This window comes from Anomaloglossus baeobatrachus, chromosome 5 (genome assembly GCF_048569485.1).
Source record: "Anomaloglossus baeobatrachus isolate aAnoBae1 chromosome 5, aAnoBae1.hap1, whole genome shotgun sequence".
In the NCBI taxonomy this organism is placed as follows: domain Eukaryota; kingdom Metazoa; phylum Chordata; class Amphibia; order Anura; family Aromobatidae; genus Anomaloglossus; species Anomaloglossus baeobatrachus.
Window position 1 is genome coordinate 471,211,119 of NC_134357.1, and position 18,882 is coordinate 471,230,000.

An 18,882-nucleotide genomic window follows, 5' to 3' on the forward strand; every position below is an offset into this window, starting at 1 on the left:
GAGACGCAGGGACCCCTCTCCTTCCTCGTCCCGCGACTCCGATTCACGAGTCGACCCGCAGGACGAGGAGGATGTCTTTACTGGGGGCTCGGACGCTACCTCCATGTGCCCCATTGATCTGACCGAGGGTGACGCAGATGTGAGTGACTTGATTGCGTCCATTAATTCTGTACTGGACCTCAATCCGCCAGCATCAGAGGAGCAACCCTCTCTGGCAGAAAAGCACCAGTTTACCTTGCCTAAGAGAACAAGTAGTGTGTTCTTTAACCACTCCAGTTTTCAAGCCACTGTGTCCAAGCCCAGAGCCTGTCCTGACAAACGCTTTCCAAAGCGTGGTTCTGACGACCGTTATCCTTTTCCACCAGAGGTGGTCAAGGAGTGGGCTCACTCACCAAAGGTAGACCCTCCGGTGTCTAGACTCTCAGCCCGGACAGTTGTATCTGTGGCTGATGGCACCTCACTTAAGGATCCCACTGACCGCCAGGTTGACCTCCTGGCCAAGTCTGTATATGAGGCGGCAGGGGCCTCGTTCTTCCCATCCTTTGCAGCAGTGTGGGCTCTCAAAGCCATCTCTGCTTCCCTAGAGGAGATGCATTCCCTCACTATGGACTCTCTGCCTGAATTGGTTGCCTTAACTTCCCAGGCTTCAGCCTTTTCAGCCTACGCCATGTCTGCCATGCTGGAGGCCTCTCACCGCACTGCGGTGGCCTCCGCTAATTCCCTCGCTATCCGCAGGATCTTGTGGCTTCGACAGTGGAGGGCAGATGCTTCCTCAAAGAAGTACCTTGCTGGGCTCCCATTTGCTGGGTCCAGGCTGTTCGGTGAACAACTGGATGAAATAATTAAGGAGGCTACTGGCGGGAAGAGTACTTCCTTGCCGCAGACCAAAACCTGTCCAGGGCAGGAACCAGTCGAGGTTTCGTTCCTTTCGTTCCTCCAACTGGTCATCCGCTAAGCCCTCGGCCTCGTCCACTAACTCAGCCAAGGACCAGAAGCCCTCCTGGCGCAAGAAGCCGCGTCCACAAAAGACCGCAGGAGGTGCTGCCACCAAGGCAGCCTCCTCTTGACTATCTGGCCGAGCCGGCAACGTCCTTGGTCGGTGGCAGGCTCTCCCACTTTGGCGACGTGTGGTTTCAACACGTCTCCGATCAGTGGGTGCGGGATATCCTCTCCCACGGCTACAGGATAGAATTCTCTTCCAGCCCGCCAAACAGATTTTTTCTGTCAACTCCCCCCTGCTCCAAGGCCGCCGCCTTCTCTCAGGCCGTGGCATCCTTGCAGGCCAGCGGAGTGATTGTACCGGTTCCCGCCAGGGAACGGTTCAGAGGTTTTTACTCAAATCTCTTCCTGGTCCCCAAAAAGGACAGTTCCTTCCGGCCCATCCTGGATCTCAAGCTTCTCAACAAGCATGTTCAGGTGCGGCACTTTCGCATGGAGTCTCTGCGATCAGTCATTGCCTCAATGACCCAAGGAGATTTCCTGGCATCCATCGACATCAGAGATGCCTATCTGCATGTGCCAATTGCAGTTTCACTCCAGCGTTGGCTACGTTTTGCAGTCGGAGAGGAACATTTCCAATTCGTGACTCTCCCCTTCGGGTTAGCCACGGCCCCTCGAGTATTTACCAAGGTCATGGCAGCAGTGGTTGCGGTTCTGCACCTTAAGGGGTTGGCAGTGACTCCTTACCTGGACGACCTTCTTGTCAAGGCTTCATCCAGCGCAGACTGTCAGCGGAGTGTCTCGCTCACTCTCGCCACTCTTGTCCAATTCGGGTGGCTTGTCAATCTGCCCAAGTCCACTTTGACCCCGACCCAAGAACTCACGTACCTGGGGATGCAATTCGAGACTCTGCTGGCACTTGTCAAGCTGCCCTTAGTCAAACAGCAGTCCCTCCATCTGGCGGTGCGCTCTCTGTTGAGGCCCCGCCGTCATTCCATCAGGCACCTCATGCAGGTGCTGGGTCAGATGGTGGCGTCAATGGAAGCGGTTCCCTTTGCCCAGTTCCATCTGCGTCCTCTGCAGCTGGACATTCTCCGCTGTTGGGACAAGCGGCCTTCTTCCTTGCACAGGTTGGTGGCTCTGTCGCCACAGACCAGGAGCTCTCTTCAGTGGTGGCTTCGGCCCCTCTCTCTGTCTCAGGGACGCTCCTTTCTGGCCCCGTCCTGGGTGATCCTCACCACGGATGCCAGTCTAACCGGCTGGGGAGCAGTATTTCTCCACCACCGAGCACAGGGCACTTGGACTCCGTCCGAATCAGCCCTCTCGATCAATGTGCTAGAAATCAGAGCTGTGCTCTTAGCTCTCGTAGCCTTTCACCATCTGTTGGCGGGCAAGCACATTCGAGTCCAGTCAGACAACGCGACAGCAGTTGCCTACATCAATCACCAGGGCGGGACTCGCAGCCGCCTGGCAATGTTGGAGGTTCAACGCATCCTGCAGTGGACGGAGGACTCCAAGTCCACCATATCCGCAGTCCACATCCCAGGCGTAGAAAACTGGGAGGCAGATTATCTCAGCCGTCAAACCGTGGACAACGGCGAGTGGGCTCTGCATCTGGCAGTGTTCCGGTCGATCTACCGCAAGTGGGGAACTCCGGAAGTGGATCTAATGGCATCCCGGCACAACAACAAGGTCCCGGTTTACGTGGCTCGCTCCCACGATCCTCAGGCCTTTGCAGCGGATGCGCTGGTTCAGGATTGGTCCCAGTTCCGTCTGTCTTACGTGTTTCCCCCTCTAGCTCTCTTGCCCAGAGTCCTGCGCAAGATCAGAATGGAGGGCCGTCGGGTCATCCTCATTGCTCCGGACTGGCCCAGGCGAGCTTGGTACCCAGACCTGCTCCATCTGTCCATAGAGGTGCCGTGGCATCTCCCGGACCGTCCAGACCTTCTCTCACAAGGTCCGTTTTTCCGCCAGAATTCTGCGGCTCTCAGATTGACGGCGTGGCTCTTGAGTCCTGGATCCTGACGGCTTCCGGCATTCCTCCCGAAGTCATCTCCACTATGACTCAGGCTCGGAAGTCTTCCTCGGCAAAGATTTACCACAGGACTTGGAGAATTTTCCTGTCCTGGTGTCGTTCTTCCGGCCACGCCCCTTGGCCTTTTGCCCTGCCGACCCTTCTGTCCTTCCTACAGTCTGGTCTGCGGCTAGGACTATCCCTCAATTCTCTCAAGGGACAGGTCTCGGCCCTGTCAGTGTTGTTCCAGCGGCGTATCGCCCGGCTGGCTCAGGTGCGCACCTTCATGCAGGGCGCATCTCACATCATTCCGCCTTACCGGCGACCTCTGGATCCCTGGGACCTTAATCTGGTCCTCACGGCCTTGCAGAAACCCCCTTTTGAGCCACTTAGGGAGGTTTCTTTGTCTCTTCTTTCACAGAAAGTGGTCTTTCTAGTGGCCATAACTTCCCTCAGGAGAGTCTCTGATTTGGCTGCGCTCTCCTCTGAGTCACCTTTTTTGTTTTTTCACCAAGATAAGGTGGTTCTTCGTCCGTCTCCGGACTTTCTTCCTAAGGTGGTATCTCCTTTCCACCTTAACCAGGATATTTCCCTGCCTTCCTTTTGTCTGGCTCCTGTTCATCGCTTTGAAAAAGCGTTGCATACTCTGGATCTGGTGCGGGCGCTCCGGATCTATGTGTCTCGCACCGCTGCTCTTAGGCGGTGCACCTCTTTCTTTGTGCTGACCACTGGTCAGCGTAAGGGCCTCTCGGCTTCTAAGCCGACCCTGGCTCGCTGGATTAGGTTGGCCATTTCCAATGCCTACCAGTGTTCTCAAGTGCCTTCCCCGCCAGGGATCAAGGCACACTCGACCAGAGCTGTCGGTGCCTCTTGGGCTTTCAGGCACCAGGCTACGGCTCAGCAGGTCTGTCAGGCTGCCACTTGGTCCAGTCTGCATACCTTTTCGAAGCACTACCAAGTGCATGCTCATGCTTCGGCAGATGCGAGCTTGGGCAGACGCATCCTTCAGGCGGCTGTCGCCCATTTGTGAAGTTAGGTTTCGCCTACTTCTCAGTTTTCTGTTTATTCCCACCCATGGACTGCTTTGGAACGTCCCATGGTCTGGGTCTCCCATAAGGAACGATGAAGAAAAAGAGAATTTTGTTTACTTACCGTAAATTCTTTTTCTTATAGTTCCGACATGGGAGACCCAGCACCCTCCCTGTTGCCTGTTGGCAGTTTTCTTGTTCCGTGTGTTTTCACCGGCTGTTGTTGTAGTCAGAGGTTCCGGTTGTTCCGGGTTTTGCTCTGTCTCTACTTGTGGGTGGATGTCCTCCTTCAGCTTTTGCACTAAACTGGCTAGATTTGGTCATCCAGGGGGTGTATATGCTAGGAGGGAGGAGCTACACTTTTTAGTGTAGTACTTTGTGTGTCCTCCGGAGGCAGAAGCTATACACCCATGGTCTGGGTCTCCCATGTCGGAACTATAAGAAAAAGAATTTACGGTAAGTAAACAAAATTCTCTTTTTTCCTTAGTTGCATGTATTTAGGGCTAAAATTATTTTTTGCAATTGGATTTCATTAAAAGTTTTGCACCCATTTACCTTTTATAGCCTCCGTATCATGCAGACTATTGCAGGCTGCTGAATGAGATCACTTAGAATCCTCCAGTGGGATCATTCTGTTTGTCTGACAGGAGAATTTGCAATCTTTTATGTCTTTTTGTGATTTATGCCCATAGACCATGTCAAAGTGGAATGTGCTGCACCATAAAGAGCCTGTAATAGCTACAATGTGGGAATTTTTCATTGAAGCACAATAGCAAAAGTGATTCTTGGTTCTCAATGCATGCATTTAAAGGGAGTCTGTCACCAGGTTCTTGTTGCTCAATCGGAGTACAGCATAATGTAGGGGCAAAGACCAATTCCAGTGATGTACCACTTACTGGGCTGCCAGTTTTAGTTTTGATAATCTCCTGCTGATAAAACTGATTTTATCAGTAGAGGACTTGTAAAGTTCCTGCCATGTAGTCCTCCAGAGTCGTGAGCTCTGCATAAACATAGCCCCATCACTGATTGACAGCTGTGTACACTGTGCATAGGCAGCAAGCTGCCAATCAGTGGTGTGGGTGGGGTTATACACTGCTCAGCATTCCGAGCACTGGTAGATTGTATCAACTGCAGCAGGCAGCACAGTATGTGACACATTGCTGGAATTAGGGGCTCTGCCCCTACATTATATTGTTTTCAGATGAGAAAAAAAACTTGCAGGCAGATATCAAGAAACTGATGAGACACTACATTTCAAAGGTGTATTGTAAAGTCACGTGCCCTGTTATTAGTCCCCTCGGACGGTGACTCTTGTCGGAGCCTGTTTCCCTCGCTCTGCAGTCCCTTTCTACATAGTAATCTTGTGTCCACCTCCTGTGGATCCTGCATGTTGTATGGGCATATGCGATGATGGTGGCTGCTCTGATGTTATAAGTGATCCTTTTGTTTTTACAGACAGTATAACGCCAACTGTGGAACTGAATGCACTATGTATGAAGCTGGGCCGGAAACCAATCTACAAACCCCTGGACCCTTACACAGGCATCCGCTCCTCCTACAACTACAACATGCCGCGAGGAGGCAGCTACCCCCCACGGTAGGGTCACTGTGCTGCAGTCCACAGCTTGTGGGGGAGGTGTGTCTGTGTCATTACTGATCACATTGCCTCCTGGTTCCCCAGGTACTTCTACCCATTCCCGGTCACTCCCATCCTCTACCAGGTTGAGCTATCTATAGGTGGACAACAGTATCACGGTAAAGGCCGGACACGTCAGGCAGCAAAACACGACGCAGCAGCAAAAGCCCTAAAGAGCCTCCAACATGAGCCCCTTCCCAGTAAACTTGAGGTATTGTGGGGGGAGGATGATAGGACTCGGTCTGTGAGGCTGCAGCTCATTTCCTTTTCTAGTTGGTGACCCAACTGATTGTAGGACTGAAGCTCTTGAATGTGGAGGAAGCGCCCGTCAAATTTTACATGCAGTGATTATGCCATATTGGGATGGAGGTGTATTCTTAATCCCATGGTAAAGCGTCAAAAGTTACAATGTGGCGTGGTACTGTATGGTTACACCATGATTAACTGCTGCCTGACATACAGTGTACCATTACATCATATGTTGGGTCCCTGTCTTTGAAAGTAGGCTCAGGAGCTGAGCCTGCATCATCTGCCTCTAACAGCAACAGGTGGAGTTGATGTCTGTCCCCTGCTGTTAACTGGTTAAAGGGAACTTGTCACCAGATTTTTCATGTGTAAACAAAAACTAGCACTTTCTGCAGCGCCTATACTGCATTACATAAAGGTGTATATTATTCCTTGACTCGCCGCTGTGTACCCCCAAAAAACCTTTGTATATTCTCTCTTTGCTGTATTTAAATCCAGATGGTCTGGTCCGATGGGTGTGCTTGCTCCGCTGCTGATTGTCGTTTTTTTCTTCTGATTGACGTAGGTGACCCCTCCAGCGTCCTCCACATAAGTGGGGGAAATCACTCGCTTGCGCATACACATTGCTGGCTTGCGCATTCGCACTTTACTCTTCCTTCTACAGGCAGAGCCAAAAACATAAGTGCGCATGCACGAGCCAGAAATGTGTCTGTGCAGGTGTGAAATTTCACCCCGCTACAACGTCGTCTACCGTTTTTTTACAAAAATAAGACACTGTCTTATACTTTTTTTGCCCCCCAAAAAAGCGCCAGGGCTTATTTTTGGAGGAGGTCTTATTCTTGGAGACACACAGTTGGGGGGTAAGTTGACCCACCACTTCCCAGGAGACTCATACTTACTAGACCCGGACATCTGCGTGGCTCCCAGATCCTCCCTGTGATCTCCGGTGGGTGCTGCATGCCGTCCTCCCCTGCTTCTGGCTGACACACACAGCAGATCACTGACACAGTCACACATAGCAGATCACTGACACACTCACACACAGCAGATCGTAGATCACACACACACATACACTCATTCATCACATCCAGCGTTACAGAAAGCTTCAGGCCGCAGGGAATGATGGGAGGAAGTCACGTGTCTGCAGGTGCTGTAAGCTAGCATTGTGGCAGGTCCTTGCGCTCTACTGCACAGCATCTCAGGATTCTGCCGGCGAGAAGAAATCGGTGTTGCTGGATGTGGTGTGTTTGTGATCTGATGTGTGTGTGATCTGATGTGTGTGTGATTCGATGTTTGTGTATACGATCTGACTGTGTGTGCGATCCGATGTTTGTGTGTGAGATCGGATGTGTGGGGGGGGTGCGATTAATGCAGGTCTTCTGCCCTTGCATCTGTAATTGTGATTGCGGGGCGCCCGCTGTCTATAATGAAGTGTCCTGCAGTATCTTTAACTTTTTTTAGCTGCACCCACATTTCATTATTGAACCACGACTAGGGCTTATTTTCGGGGGTGGGCTTATATTTAAGCCTTGCTCTGAAAATGCTGAAAATCCCCGCTAGGGCTTATTTTTGGTGGAGGTCTTATTTTTGGAAAAACAGGGTATATAGCTGGGGGAAAGCCTGCACAGACACATTGCTTCCTCACACATGCACACTTTTAGGGCAGAGCAAAGTGCTCATGCACAACCCGGTGATGTGTATGCACAGGCATTAGGATTCCTCCACATTAATAAGAGGAAAAGGACAGCACTCGGTGGTGGAGAGGAGGGATACACGCTTGTTGCAAGGTTGCCCGTCAGACCAGTCAGATTTACATACAGCACAGGAGAATCCTAAAAGGTCTTTGGGGGGTATACCGGGGTATTCGGGGACTAATATACGCCTTTATGGCATACAGCACAGGCACTGCTGAAGGTGTTAGTCTTCGTTCACACATGAAAAATTTGGTGACCTGTTCCCTTTTAAATGTACTGGTCAATCTCTGCTTTGGTATTTACAGCATGTGGCCCGGTTCCTGGCCCTCTTGCGATTGCCAATATGTTTCCGTAGCAGCGGGGATCTGCTGAAGACCCCTGTACCTACTGTGATTTTTACTATATATGACAATACTGTGATATTGCAACATATAAGTGATCAGACGATCACAGGTTCCAGTCCCCTAAGGGAGAATAAAAAGTTCAAAAATTATTTTTTTTCTTAAGATCTAAAAAAAATTCTGAAATTTAAAAAAAAAATAAACCTCCTTGGTATCGTTGTGTCCACAAAAATCCAGTCTTAACAGGAATTAATCCAATCGGTAAACAGTGTAACGAGAAAGAGTTGAAGCACCATAATTGGGAAGCGATCACAATGCCGTATCTAGGCCAAAAAGGTATCGATGAGATATCAGCTCAGGGCGCAAATAACAAGGCTTCACACAGCTATTGCCAACAAAAATATTAAAATGAGCATTATGGAAACAACCGCCTCGGACTTCAAACCCCCCCCCCCAATAACAAGAAAAAGTTGGCGGAGTTGCATTGATTCTTTTTATTTTCTTGTGTTTTTCTAGTACGTTGAATGGTAAGATGAAAGGTGTCATTCAAAATTACAAGTTGACCCACAAAAACAATAAGCCACCTCCTCGTCTGATGTTTGACTTTACAGAAAATCTTTTTTTTTTTCTTTTTTAATCAGGTTAATGGAAAATCTGATGAAGAAAATCTGAATAAATCTGAGATCAGCCAAGTGTTCGAAATTGCACTAAAAAGGAATCTTCCTGTGAATTTTGAGGTGAGGTCGAGGCTGGGGTCACTGATGTAATGGCAGCTTGTCTCCTGTAATTACTCGCCCCTGGTCTGTGCCCTGCCACCACTGTGACCATGGAGAAGTAGGGGCTGCGGGGGCACCTGACACCTTCCCGGCTGAGCCCTTGTTTCATGTGCCTGCTGAGGAGAGGATCTTTGATGGCAGGCTTGTTCTCCCAGGCGGGAGCATTTCCCCCGGATCCTTGATTGATGTGTCTTTTTTGCTTTAGGCTAAGTTCACACATCCTGTGTTTTGCATCAGTCACAATCCGTCGCCTTGGGGAATTACGGTATCCTGCAAAATATTTTGCAGGAATCCTGTATTTCCCCATAGACTTCTATTAGTGACGGATTGCGACTGATGACCCTGCGTTGCATCCGCTGCGTCGCGGTCCGTCGTTTTTGACTGACCGCCGAGCGGGGAGCAACGCAGAATGTAACGTTTTTCGGGCCGTCAAAATTAACGCGCCGCGCAGGAATCCGTCGCCATCCGTCAAGCTTGTAATGCATGTCTATGGTGCTGGATTCCGTCGTAATCCGTCTTACAACGGAATCCAGCGCAGGATTCCGTCATGCTCTACTGAGCATGCCCAGCATGCTTGGCACGCCCACTGGGCTGTCCCAAACACAGACGGATCATGACTGATCCGTCAAAAAACGGACGCACAGCGGATGTAACGGACGCAACTGATCCGTTTTTTCACAGGATTCCTGTGAAAGGAATCCTGTGAAAAACACATCAGTTGCATCAGTTGACATCTTGAAAATGACTGATCCGTTGCTGACGGACCTGACGGATTGAAAACACAGGATGTGTGAACTTAGCCTTAGTGTTCACCAAACTTGTATTAGTCACTGACGATCCTTCTCTGTAGGTAACCAAGGAGACGGGACCTCCGCACATGAAAAGCTTCATAACTAAAGTATTGGTTGGGGAGTTTATAGGAGAAGGAGAAGGGAAAAGTAAGAAAGTGTCCAAGAAAAACGCTGCCATCGCCATCCTGGAGGAGCTAAAGAAGCTGCCGCCTCTGCCAATCGTGGAGAAACTGAGACCTCGCATCAAAAAGAAAACAAAGTCTATTGTAAAGGTGAGCTGCTGTGCTGAAATTGGGGGGGGGTCACTTGTCAGATATCCCCCTTACTGTACATTTTCTTAAATGTGGGTCACCAAAACTGTGCAGCAGATAGGTAAGGGCGCTTCAGCAATTTTCCCACCCCTGAGGTTCATTTGTTCTGTCTTGTTCTCACAGCTCCCCACCTGCCCGGAATACGGCCAGGGCATGAACCCCATTAGCAGGCTGGCTCAGATACAACAAGCTAAGAAGGACAAGGAGCCGGAATACAGCCTGGTGACAGAGCGAGGTCTCCCCCGGCGCCGGGAGTTTGTCATGCAGGTGCGTTGGTTAAGGACATGTCACCTCCTTCCTCCTTTCTGACTTTCTAACCTCAGACTCTTTCTGCTCCTTGCAGGTGAAGGTCGGGAACTTGACCGCTGAAGGACTGGGGGCCAATAAGAAAGTGGCCAAACGAAATGCTGCTGAAAATATGTTAGAACTTCTCGGTTTCAAAGTCCCTCCTGCTCCCCCCAAACCAGCACTTAAGACTGATGAGAAAGTAAGTGCCCCTGTGCTGGGTCCTGCACACATTGTTATGGCTTGTGTTATTCTTTTTATGTCAGGGATACAACTGCCTTCCTGGGTTGTTGGCTGCTCCCCCCTCCCCCCAGTGTGCTCTCCCCCCCCCCTCCCCACTGTACTCTCCCCCCCCCCCCCCACTGTGCTCTCTCTCCCCCCCCAGTGTGCTCTCCCCCCAGTGTGCTCTCCCCCCCCCAGTGTGCTCTCCCCCCCCCAGTGTGCTCTCCCCAGTGTGCTCCCTCCAACTCTTTTATGCTTCCGTCTTCCTTTTTAGATGCCTGTGAAGAAACCAGGAGATGGCAGGAAGGTGACGTTCTATGAGCCTGGCTCTGGGGAGGACACTGCTAATAGTAAGTTCTGGACACATGAGTAATTAGAGCTGGCTTTACATGCCCATACAAAGTGCAGTTTTGTAAGTATTTTTCCCTCCTGTGTAAGTGATGAGCCTTTTATTTTTTTTTGCAGACAAAGACGATGAGTTTCGGATGCCATATCACAGTCATCAGCAGTTGCCGGCTGGGATCCTGCCTATGGTACCTGAAGTGGCGCAAGCTGTGGGCGCCAATCAGGGACTTCACACCAAAGAATTTAACAGGGTGGCCCCTAACCCGGCTATCGCCACCGTGACGGCCATGATTGCACGAGAACTGCTGTATGGCGGCACTTCCCCTACCGCAGACACCATCCTGAAGAATAACAACAACAATACGTCTGCACATGTACTACACGGCCCACTGACCCGACCCTCCGAGCAGTTACAGTACCTGTCAATCGTACAAGCGATCGAGGTAACTGCCCCCAGAGACCCCAGATTGTCTGAGTACACTAGATCCAATATTTACTTTAGACAGTTGGTTGCAGTCGGTTTTGAGGCGCCTTCTGGTATCTCTTGTTAGTATAAGTATGAATATCTTAGACTCCCTCTAACTCTCTCTAATCATTGTGCTAGTAATGTATAAGCTGGCTGCAATCTATGCCTGGAGTATAATGAGGGCTGATGGTTTCTCGATTATTCAGCTAATATTCTGAATTTCCTCATTTTACAGGTTGAATATAAAGATTTCCCGAAGAATAATAAAAACGAGTTTGTCTCTCTAATAAATTGCTCCTTCCAACCACCACTAATCAGTCATGGCGTGGGGAAAGATGTGGAGTCGTGTCATGACATGGTAAGATTGCCGCGAGGGAGGACACCTACAATTCGGGAGTCACTGTATTCTGGTCCGGAAATATTAAATTGATTATCTTCTACCCAAGACTATCAACAACCTTTCTGTATTTAAACACCTCAACCCTCACCGATCTAGGACTAACCCATTCTGTCTCCTCCCTCACTTCTGTAGGACTAATCCATACTGTCTCATCCCTCGGTCCTCTAGGAATAACAAATCCAGTCTGGTCCCTCTGATTAACTCATTCTATCTCTCCCCTTCATGACTAACCCATTCCCATCTCCTCCATCATCTCTAACCCATCCTATCTCTTCCCTTGTTCCTTTAGGATTATCCCAGCTACCCCTTCCCCAGTCTAGTACTAACTCGTACAAGCTCCTCCCCCACCCCTCTAGCAGTAACCTATTCTGTTTCGACCCTCCATGACTAACCCACCCCATCCTGTCCCTCACCTTTGTAGGACTAACCCATCCAATCTCCTTCATCTCTCTTCTAGGACTATTCCATACCAGCTACTCCTTCACCCCTCCTAGGACTAACCTGTTACAGCTCCTCCCTCAGCCCTCTATTACTAATTTGTACTGGCTCGTCCCATGCTTCTTTAGGACTAATTCGCATCTCTCTAGGGCTAATCCATACTGGCTCCTCAATCACCCCTCCAGGACTAACCCGTACCGGCTCCTCCCACGCCCCTCTAGGACTAACCCGTACCAGCTCCTCCCGCGCCCCTCTAGGACTAACCCATTACGGTTCCTCTCATCCCTCTAGGACTAACCCATACCGACTCATCCTATGCCCCTCTAGGACTAACCCGTACCAGCTCCTCCCGCACCCCTCTAGGACTAACCCATTACGGTTCCTCTCATCCCTCTAGGACTAACCCATACCGGCTCCTCCTATGCCTCTCTAGGACTAACCCATACCAGCTCTTCTTGTGCCTCTCTCTTGGGCTAACCTGTACCGGCTCCTCAACCTCTCTAGGACTAATCCCTACCAGCTCCTCTTGTGCCTCTCTAGGGCTAACCCCTACCGACTCCTCCCGTGCCTCTCTAGAACTAACCCCTACCGGCTCCTCTCATGCCTCTCTAGGACTAACCCCTACCGCCTCCTGTGCCTCTCTAGGGCTAACCATAACCAAAATTTACTAATTGGTAATAAGTGTCTGATTTGTACCAGTCTGACCCCCACCTAACTGAAGACTGGGCATCCCCAAGTCTCCTGTGCACTTGCGTCACCACCGCTCTATTCATTGTGTCTGGGACTGTTGAAGATAACGATGTACCGTGAGTAGAGCGGTGGTCACACCTGCATTATCACCAGGGCTTTGGAGTCGGTAAGCCAATCCTGCGACTCAGACTCCTCCATTTCCCTTACTCCGACTCCACGACTCAGACTCCCAGATATATTGCTTATATTTAAGTGAAACATTTATTGTAGTATAATGTGAACATCAGACATTTAATCATTTTTATGATTCAATAATCAAGATATTTAGAACATAAAATATATTTATTGGAATACAACTTTAGAACACAAACTGTAATAAATTGTAAATATGTAATACACTATGTAATCTAGATGTCTATATATATATATATATATATATATATGTGTATATATAGTCATTCCGTGTCAAGTGGACCAGTTTTAAAAATCGTCCCCACTCGACGTTCTCAGATTTTGCTGAAAATTTATAAGGATGTACATGTATGTTTGAAAAGAGGTTCTGTAAATTTTTAGGGCCAGATCTCAAATATATTGGGCACTGTTGACCTTTCACTGGAGGCCCCCCCCCAAGCCTGCGGCTTCAGCTAAGAGGATTTTGCAAACTTTGGCACATAGCCATTAGAGTTCTATACTGGCTATGATGCTGAAATTTGGCATACTAGCTCAACTTTTGCTGCTAAACGCGATAAAATTATTACCGGCTATGACAAAACAATATTTCTTTGTCGCTCCATTGGGAGACCCAGACAATTGGGTGTATAGCTTCTGCCTCCGGAGGCCACACAAAGTATTACACTTTAAAAAGTGTAACCCCTCCCCTCTGCCTATACACCCTCCCGTGCATCACGGGCTCCTCAGTTTTATGCTTTGTGTGGAAGGAGGCACACATCCACTCATGCATTCTCATTTTAGTTATATCGGTTGGAAGAAAAGTGGGCCCCCACGGGGCCCCCGGCATGTTCCCTTCTCACCCCACTACGTCGGCGGTACTGTTAAGGTTGAGGTACCCATTGTGGGTACAAAGACCGGAGCCTCATGCCGTCTCCTTCACCATCCCTTAGCGGCTCTGGGAGAAGTGGGATCCTGACCGGTCATCCATTCACTGGGACCGGGCTCCCTCCGCAGCCCCTGTGGGAATCTGTCGGACAGGAGTTTATTTATCCTCAGGGACCGGGCCCTGCAACACTAAGGTACTCTGTACCCCCATGGGGGATGTGCATGGAGCGCCTTCATCCCGGACGCTGCAGCAGCTGCTCTTTTGTGACGGCCGGCGGACTTCTGCGCCGACCGCGCCTGTTTGTCGGCCGCGGTCTTAAATTTAGTCCCCGGCTTCAATTGCGGCCTAGTAGCAAAACTCCCGCCCCCGGGCCTGTCTATCAGGGGTAAGGGCGGTACTGCCGACCTGACGTCGGATGTGAGGGCCGGAGCATCTTGTATGTTTCCTCCCCCCTCACTGATCACTGTGGGGACTCCAGATTCCCGCACTTTTCTAGACGCCGCCCACGGCCTCACTCCTCCCCAGAGAGCTCCGGCAGCCATTTCTTTGGCATTCTGCCTGTGGAGGATTTCCTGGAAAGAGCTCTGCAACGCTGGGAGACCTAAGGCAGGGAATCTGGAGGACACACACTCCGCTTTTTAGCGGTCGGTAAGCCACACCGGTCACCCGGTGCTGGTCCCCTCAGGGTGCCGGAATAGATACTATATATATATATAGTTCTGTTCGGTCGGGCTGTATACACTCCCCATATACCCTCAGTGATCACTCTCCTAGGAGACAACAGCATGTCGTCCACAAGGAGCAAGGGTGCCAAGGCACAGGGTTATTTTGCGACCTGTACCTCTTGTGCGGCTAAGTTACCTGCGGGTTCCACCTACCCTCACTGTGAGCAATGCTCAACCCCTGTTTTGCTTGCTCAGCCGGAGCCTCGTTCACTAGTGGGCCCCTCGGCTCAGGTAGAACCCCTTGCTCTCCCTGTCCAGGCGGCAGGGACAGAGTTTGCAGTTTTCTTTGTCGCTCCATTGGGAGACCCAGACAATTGGGTGTATAGCTTCTGCCTCCGGAGGCCACACAAAGTATTACACTTAAAAGTGTAAAGCCCCTCCCCTTCTGCCTATACACCCCCCCGTGCATCACGGGCTCCTCAGTTTTTATGCTTTGTGCGAAGGAGGCACACATGCACGCATAGCTCCACAATTTAGTCAGCAGCAGCTGCTGACTATATCGGATGGAAGAAAAGAGGGCCCATAACAGGGCCCCCGGCATGCTCCCTTCTCACCCCACTCTGGTCGGCGGTGCTGTTAAGGTTGAGGTACCCATTGCGGGTACATAGGCAGGATCCACATGCTGTTTTCCTTCCCCATCCCTTAAGGGCTCTGGGTGAAGTGGGATCCTAATCGGTCTCCAGGCACTGGGACCGTGCTCCCTCCGCAGCCCCTGGGGAATCTGCTGGACAGGAGCTGGGTATCACTATGGGGAGATAAGGTATGCACACCAGTGACTATGTAAGGGGAATACATGGAATAGCAGAAACTGCTGTGTGAATACTGACTTGAAAAATCCAATAGCTATATGAAGAGTGAAAATGTGAAAAATGGAATCTGCATTACTGCCATGAACATATGAATCAAGAGAAATTTAGCTACTGAATTGATCAATGCAATAGAGCCCCAACACTACGCCAAAGTATTTCTCTACGTTGGGGTCCCTAGCTTATGTGTGTCCTCTCATGCAGTTAAAAAACCTACCGTGTATGGGAAGCTGAGACCCAGGCTATTTATGCGTATTATATGGATTGGCAATAGGTGTGGTGGGGAGGGTTCACAAACGAAAAAATACTAACAATAACGAATAACGTTTGGAACACCATTCTAAGTCTGAACTGGGTGCAAAAAACCTAAAAAAACATCACTATGGGGAGATAAGGTATGCACACCAGTGACTATGTAAGGGGAATACATGGAATAGCGGAAACTGCTGTGTGAATACTGACTTGAAAAATCCAATAGCTATATGAAGAGTGAAAATGTGAAAAATGGAGAGGAGAGGTTTCGTTTGTGAACCCTCCCCACCACACCTATTGCCAATCCATATAATACGCATAAATAGCTTGGGTCTCAGCTTCCCATACACGGTAGGTTTTTTAACTGCATGAGAGGACACACATAAGCTAGGGACCCCAACGTAGAGAAATACTTTGGCGTAGTGTTGGGGCTTTATTGCATTGATCAATTCAGTAGCTAAATTTCTCTTGATTCATATGTTCATGGCAGTAATGCAGATTCCATTTTTCACATTTTCACTCTTCATATAGCTATTGGATTTTTCAAGTCAGTATTCACACAGCAGTTTCTGCTATTCCATGTATTCCCCTTACATAGTCACTGGTGTGCATACCTTATCTCCCCATAGTGATGTTTTTTTAGGTTTTTTGCACCCAGTTCAGACTTAGAATGGTGTTCCAAACGTTATTCGTTATTATTAGGAGCCGGGTATCGTCAGGGACAAGGCCCTGCTACTGTGAGGTACTCTGTGTCCCCTTGGGGACGGCGCATGGAGCGCTTGTGTCATACACGCTGCAGCACTGCTGGGTGTGTTAGTGCGCCGGGACTACCGCGCTGACCGCGCTTATTTGCCGGCCGCGCTTATAACTTTAGTCCCCGGCTTTTGCGGCCTAGTACCGCATATTCCCGCCCCCGGGCCTGCCAGTCAGCGTAAGGGCGGGACGCTGCACAGGACGTCAGCGCTGAGGGCTGGAGAATACTTTGTATCCTCCTCCCCCCTCATTGAGCACCGTGGGGCACCAGATTCCCGCACTTTCTAGGGCACGCCCACGGCCCCCTCCTCCTCACAGAACGCCGGCAGCCATTCCTGTCAGCACTTCTGAAGCTGGAGAGGAGAGACAACACGGCTCTGGGAGGCCCAGGCAGGGAATCTGGTGGTCACACAACCGCTTTGGGCGGTCGGTAAGCAGCACCTGTTTCTAGGTGCTGGCCCCCCTGGGTGCCGAAGTGTATATATATATGCTTATATGCTATACATTTACTCTGTACGGTCGCACTGTTGACCGGCAGGTTCCACCGACCCTCATTGTGTGCAATGCTCGGCCCCTGTGGCACTTACTCTGCCGGAGCCTCTGCTACTGGTGGCCCAAGTGGGACCACCTGCTACCACTGTCCAGGTGACAGGGACGGAGTTTGCAGTATTCGCTGACAAACTTTCTGAGAGTATGGATAAATGGTCTGCTAAGATACTAGAAGCCTTGCAGTCCAGGCCGGTAACACAGGCCCCGGGCACTGTTGAATCATTGACCCCAGGCCCCCCTCGGTTGGAGCAGCAAAGTGCTCCTGGGGTGACTCATAGGTCCCAGGGTGAGGTCTCTGACACGGACCGCAGTCCCAGACCGCCTAAGCGGGCTCGCTGGGAGCTTCCCTCGACTTCATCACACTGCTCAGGGTCTCAGCAGGAGGACTCTCTAGAGGATGAAGCGGAGGTGGCAGATCAGGATTCTGATCCTGAGGCCGCTCTCAACCTAGATACACCTGAAGGAGACGCCATAGTGAATGACCTTATAGCGTCCATCAATCAGGTGTTGGATCTTTCTCCCCCAGCTCCTCCAATTGAGGAGTCAGCTTCTCAGCAGGAGAAATTCCGTTTTAGATTTCCCAAGCGTACAATGAGTACGTTTCTGGATCACTCTGACTTCAGAGAGGCAGTCCAGAAACACCGAGCTTGTCCAGATAAGCGCTTTTCTAAGCGCCTTAAGGACACACGTTATCCCTTCCCCCCTGACGTTGTCAAGGGTTGGGCTCAGTGTCCCAAGGTGGATCCTCCAGTCTCCAGACTGGCGGCTAGATCCATAGTTGCCGTGGAAGATGGGGCTTCACTCAAAGATGCCACTGACAGACAGATGGAGCTCTGGTTGAAATCCATCTATGAAGCTATCGGCGCGTCCTTTGCTCCGGCATTCGCAGCCGTATGGGCACTCCAAGCTATCTCAGCTTGTCACTCGCAGATTAATGCAGTCACACGTGCCTCTGCTCCGCAGGTGGTGTCCTTAACCTCTCAGGCGTCGGCGTTTGCGTCCTACGCCATTAATGCTGTCCTGGACTCTGCGAGCCGTACGGCGGTAGCTTCCGCCAATTCGGTGGCAGTCCGCAGGGCCATGTGGCTACGTGAATGGAAGGCAGACTCTGCTTCCAAAAAGTTCTTAACCGGTTTGCCATTTTCTGGCGACCGCCTGTTTGGTGAGCGATTGGATGAAATCATTAAACAATCCAAGGGAAAGGACTCATCCTTACCCCAGTCCAAACCAAACAGACCTTAACAACGGAAGGTACAATCGAGGTTTCGGTCCTTTCGGCCCGCGGGCAGGTCTCAATTCTCCTCGTCCAACAGGCCACAGAAGGGTCAGAGGGACTCCGATTCATGGAGGTCTAAGTCACGTCCTAAAAAGACCGCCGGAGGAACCGCTCCCAAAGCGGCCTCCTCATGACTTTCGGCCTCTTCACACCGCATCCTCGGTCGGTGGCAGGCTCTCCCGCTTTTGCGACGCCTGGCTGCCACATGTCCAAGACCGATGGGTGAGAGACATTCTGTCTCACGGTTACAGGATAGAGTTCAGCTCTCGTCCTCCGACTCGTTTCTTCAGAACATCTCCGCCCCCCGAGCGAGCCGATGCTCTTCTTCAGGCGGTGTGCACTCTGAAGGCAGAAGGAGTGGTGATCCCTGTTCCTCTTCAGCAACAGGGTCACGGTTTTTACTCCAACTTGTTTGTGGTGCCAAAAAAGGACGGATCTTTCCGTCCTGTTCTGGACCTAAAACTGCTCAACAAACACGTAAAAACCAGGCGGTTCCAGATGGAATCGCTCCGCTCCGTCATCGCCTCAATGTCCCAAGGAGATTTCCTAGCATCAATCGACATCAAAGATGCTTATCTCCACGTACCGATTGCACCAGAGCATCAGCGCTTCCTGCGTTTCGCCATAGGGGACGAACACCTTCAGTTCGTGGCACTGCCTTTCGGCCTGGCGACAGCCCCACGGGTGTTCACCAAGGTCATGGCAACAGTAGTAGCAGTCCTACACTCTCAGGGACACTCGGTGATCCCTTACTTAGACGATCTGCTTGTCAAATCTGACACCGGCCCAATCACTGACATATCTTGGCATGGAGTTTCATACTCTCTCAGCGATAGTGAAGC

The 18,882-nt window shown here is 50.6% G+C and overlaps 1 protein-coding gene across 2 annotated transcripts in view; it reads left to right on the forward strand.

The window, feature by feature from the left end:
• STAU1 (staufen double-stranded RNA binding protein 1) overlaps positions 1-18,882 on the forward strand; it is a 69,572-nt gene that overhangs the window by 20,541 nt on the left and 30,149 nt on the right. For both annotated transcript variants that reach the window (XM_075350647.1, XM_075350648.1), the window contains exons 6-14: positions 5,437-5,578; positions 5,663-5,828; positions 8,540-8,635; positions 9,525-9,737; positions 9,900-10,043; positions 10,120-10,263; positions 10,558-10,633; positions 10,749-11,071; positions 11,330-11,452. In XM_075350647.1, the coding sequence (XP_075206762.1) occupies positions 5,437-5,578; positions 5,663-5,828; positions 8,540-8,635; positions 9,525-9,737; positions 9,900-10,043; positions 10,120-10,263; positions 10,558-10,633; positions 10,749-11,071; positions 11,330-11,452 (1,427 nt within the window). The remainder of the gene's footprint in view (positions 1-5,436; positions 5,579-5,662; positions 5,829-8,539; positions 8,636-9,524; positions 9,738-9,899; positions 10,044-10,119; positions 10,264-10,557; positions 10,634-10,748; positions 11,072-11,329; positions 11,453-18,882) is intronic.